The 4,794-nt window shown below is 36.5% G+C and overlaps 1 protein-coding gene across 1 annotated transcript; it reads right to left on the reverse strand.

Moving 5' to 3' along the window:
- Positions 1 to 455: 455 nt before the first annotated feature.
- On the reverse strand, positions 456 to 1,391 carry LOC124969220 (olfactory receptor 7D4-like). Its single transcript, XM_047532082.1, has one exon. It carries the CDS (start codon positions 1,389 to 1,391, stop codon positions 456 to 458), a length of 936 nt encoding a protein of 311 aa, XP_047388038.1.
- Between the last annotated feature and the right edge of the window lie 3,403 nt (positions 1,392 to 4,794).

The following is a 4,794-nucleotide window of genomic DNA, read 5'->3' on the forward strand; positions in this document are numbered from 1 at the left end:
AAGAAGTGACTTCAGGACTAAATGAAGTAGTGCATGCAAAAAGAAAAACACATGTCTAATGAGGTAAACACTTTGCATTGATGGTTTTCATTTCATTCCTTCCAGGGGAAACAAGAAAGCAAACTAAGGTGAAGAACATTAAGTTTTCAGCACTAATTTTTTAGAAAATATGTCAGTAGTTAATGCAGTTGATTTCCATCATGTCAGAAGTCTCAGGAATATCTGTAAGAAAAGTTACCAAACTTGATACTTTATGGACCATGGATAGGGAAGAAATGTTAAAATAGAACTACAGAGGAAACTTTTGAGGAAAAACATTAGCAAGGGATATGTGATTCTGGAAAGCAAAAAATTCAGCCTGGCCTTTGTGGGAGAAAATGAGCCAAGATGTTGAAATCCACAACACTTGCTTTTAGAGCACACAACTTCCACTTAGTTCTGAGGTCAGTGATCCATCAGGGACAAGAGCCTGCCCTGCTGAGGAGTCTCCACAGGGCCCGCTTCACATCCTTGTTCCGCAGGCTGTAGATGAAGGGGTTTAACATGGGGGTGACCACAGTGTACATCACTGAGGAAATAGAGATTTTCTGGGGAAAGTGAGTCAGAGGAGAACTGAGGTAAACTCCAAGTCCTGTTCCATAGAACAAGGAGACCACACAGAGGTGAGACCCACAGGTAGATAATGCTTTATACTTGCTTACAGAGGACATCTTCATTAAGGAGGAGACAATCTGAGAGTAAGAGAACAGAATTCCAGTAACAGAAAATATGCCCAGCACAACAGCTACCACAAACATAAAGATGTTATTGACAAGAGTATCAGAGCTGGCCACCTTGAGAAGCTGAACCACTTCACAAAAGAAACGTGGGATTTCAGTGCCTTTGGAGAAGGTCAGCTGCTTCATCAATAGAATATGAATCAGGGACACCCAGCATATAATAAGCCAAGAAATCAGAACCAGAAGGCCACAGTACCGGGGGTTCATGATGACTATATAGTTCAGTGGGTGGCAGATGGCTGCAAATCTGTCATATGCCATTATGGTCAGCAGTAAAACATCTATTCCAACAAAAACCATACAATAATATGCCTGAGTGAGGCACTCTATGTAGGAAATATCTTTGCTATGTGCATGGATGTTCACCAGCATCTTGGGGACTGTGGTGGAGGTGAAACAGATGTCAGTGAAGGACAGGTTGGAGAGGGAGAAGTACATGGGAGTGTGGAGGTGGGAGTCAGAGCAGATGGCCAGGATGATGAGCAGGTTCCCAAGCACTGTGACCAGGTACATGAACAGGAACAGGCCAAAGAGGAAGGACTGAAGTTCAGGATCCTCTGAGAGACCCAAGAGGAGAAACTGTGATAAGCCTGTGTGGTTCTCTCCTTCCATGTAGCTGGTGTATCTTCTAGAGAAGGAGGCAAGGACAATATTCAATAAACAGCCAAGTTGTTCCCAAATTACAGCATCATCTTGGATGGACTTCCTTCTTTTGTTTATATTTGTTTTTCAACAAACACAAATGTTAGATATGTAATGAATAATGAGACCAAATGTCTACTATATAATAAATGAAAAAATTTCAAGCTTAGCTCTTGCCTGAATATAGACATAAAATTAAATAGTAAGGTTACATACAATGCATTGATATTTATTTTAGAAGAATAATACATGATGAACCAAGAATACTCATTGTTTGACTGGAAGCCTCCTCAACATATGAATGTTTGTTGACATAATTCATCACAAAACTATATACTGAATACACGTAACGATAACCACAATAGAAGAATGGATTTGAGAAAATGGAACAGACATTTATATAGTGGGAGACTCTCAGTTAACAAGGACCTTTTGTGAACCCAATAAAGAATGGTAGTTTTTAAACCACAGCAACAGGAAATGTTACATTGAGACACGGGAGTGTTCATATTTAATTCATGAACACATCAAGACAGTCTCCCTCTACACAATCATTTGAGATTTTCCTGGACATTTATAGGAATTGGGAATGTTTAAAAAAAAAAAAAAGGAAATTGAGTTGGTAATTAATTAACAAATAATTTCATTATTGATAGGTGCTATTTTTAGACACCATGGTGAAAGGATAATTACAACAATAAAACTAATCAAAGTTATCAGTAACTCTAATCTGCCAGGAAATATAGGTAGGACCTGAGAAGAAATGCCAACCAAATTTGGAACAAAGTAGACAATACTTCCACATAACAGATTTCAGGTGAGTAAATAATGCCTGAATAATTGGAAGCAGGAAATCTGACAGGAACCTGCAATTTATAGGAGAGAATGAAGAAGATTCAGGGACTCAGCAGAAAGTAAGTTATTAGAGAGAAACTCTAGAATCCAAAGAATGAGAAAATTAAATGGAAGAATTGCTATAAAAGAAAGATGTCAATGGAAACTAAGTCCGGTCAAAGGAACTTCACCTTCAAAGGCTAAAATAAATAAATAATAAATAAATAAATAAATAAATAAATAAATAAATAAATTTTAAAAATAAATAAATAAATAGATAGATAGATACATAAATAAAAATAAGAGAACTTTCCCAGTTTCATTATTCTAGTGTAAAGCCCAGTACCCACACTCTCTCCTCTTTCCCTTCTCACCACAACCAGCCTCACAGGGTCACACCAGCCCTCCATGGTGACTGTGACTGAAGCTTTCTCTTCTCCGTGATGTGTCTTTATGAAGTCCTCCTGTGTCTTCATGGAGGCTCTGATCAGAAAAGTGCCGGTGAGGGGCAAAAGTGGAGGTTTATAATTTCTAGAATCTCAACCTTGAATTCTCAGAGCTCCTCATTAAATAAAATGTTCGATTGTCTTTCCATTCTCCAAACAAATCAGCACCCTTGGGGTACAAATAAGAAAGCGGACTGGAAAATTATCAGTCCATCTTGTGTCTATGTAAGATGAATAGATTTCCTCCATTGGAGAAACTCTTTTTGTCTATATTTCAATTTCAAAGTCACAAGATTTATTTTAAGTAATGTTTAACTTCTGTAAGGAACAAATCATCCCCCCCCAAATATCTCTGGATGTACTTCCTTAGAAGAATCTGTGGCACTCTGAATCATATGGTGTCCACAACATTATAAAGGAAACTAAGTCCAGTTTTTTACATATCCAATATCTTCTATTTATTTTATTTTTAATGGTGCATTATTACCATAAGTGATAGTGGAATTCATTATGCCATATTTGCACATCCACACAAAACAGGTTGATCAATCTCATTCTGAAATACCTTGCTTTTTCCTTTCCTCCTTTCTTCCCCAATCCTGTGTTCTACCCTGCTGATCCCCCTTATATTATTATATTGTTATTGATTACTGCATTATAATTACATATATAAGCATGATTCATTGTGTTATATTTGTACATGAATATTCTGATTTGCTAAATTTCATTTACCAGTATTTCCCCATGGCCTCCCCTCCTTCCTCCCACCGGAATCCTTCCTCTACTTCATTCAAGTCCCTGTGAGATCCCCGTTTTTCTTTTCTTTTTTTTTCCTTCCTTTACCTTCCACAGGAGAGAAAACATTTGACACTTGACTTTCTGAGTCTGGCTTATTTCAACTAGCATGGCATGCTCCAGTTCCATCCTTTGACCTGTAAATAACATATTTTCATTCTTCTTTATGGCAGAGTAAAGTCCAGTGTTTATACATACCACATTTTCTCTATCCACTTGTCTGAAGAGGGGTATCTAGGCTGGTTCTGCAAATTGGCTATTGTGAGTTGCACTGCTATAAACATTGGTGGATGTGTAAGAACTCCTTTCTCCAAAGAGTGTCTTTTCTCCACCATATGCTTTTGACAACCTTGTCAAGGATCAGATGACTGTATCTTCATGGATCTGGCTCTGTGTCTTTTTTTCATTGATTTTCATGTTGTTTTTGTCCAAATATCACAGTTTTTGTTACTCTAATTTGAGATCAGATATTGTGATGCCTGCAGCACCACTTTTATTGCTCAGGATTGCTTTGGCTATTCTGGATCTTTTATTCTTCCATATTAATTTTAGTTCTGAGAATGAAAAATGTCATTGGTATTTTGATGGAGACTGCATTAGATCTGTAAATCATTTTGGGTAATATGGCTGATATGACAATATTAATATCTGACAATATTAAATCTGCCTCTCCAAGAACATGGGAGGTCTTTCATCTTCTAAGATATTTTCAATTTCTTTCTTCAGTTTTCTATACTTTCATTGTGCAGATCTTTCACCTCCTTGGTTAGATTCATTACCAGTTTTTTTAAAGGCTATCATGAATGGAATTGTGTTCTGATTTCTTTACCAGCAGATTCATTATTATTGGAATATAGGACAATTATTGATTTTTGTATGCTGATCATATGTCCTGCTATTTTTCTGAATTTGTTTATGAATTCTGGAAGTCTTCTGGTGGAATTGAGTCTTCTAAGTATAGGATCATGTTGACTAAAACAGAAATAATCTGACCTTTTCTTGCCTATTTGTATCCCTTGAATTTTATTTTCTTGGCTGATTTTTTTTGATTGATTGCTTTTGGTAGAGTTTCAAAAATGACATCAGGTAGGAGTGACGAGAGTAGAAATCTGTCTCATTCCTGATTTTGGAGAAAATGTTTTCAGTTTTTCTTTGGTATGATGTTGGCTTTGGGTTTGTCATGTATAGTATTTTTTTATTTTTTATTTTTCCACATTTTTTATTGGTGCATTATAGTGTATACAGTGATGGGAATTTTTACATCTTCACACATGCATGCAATATAACAATATAATTTG

Source organism: Sciurus carolinensis, chromosome 17, assembly GCF_902686445.1.
Source record: "Sciurus carolinensis chromosome 17, mSciCar1.2, whole genome shotgun sequence".
NCBI classification, from domain to species: domain Eukaryota; kingdom Metazoa; phylum Chordata; class Mammalia; order Rodentia; family Sciuridae; genus Sciurus; species Sciurus carolinensis.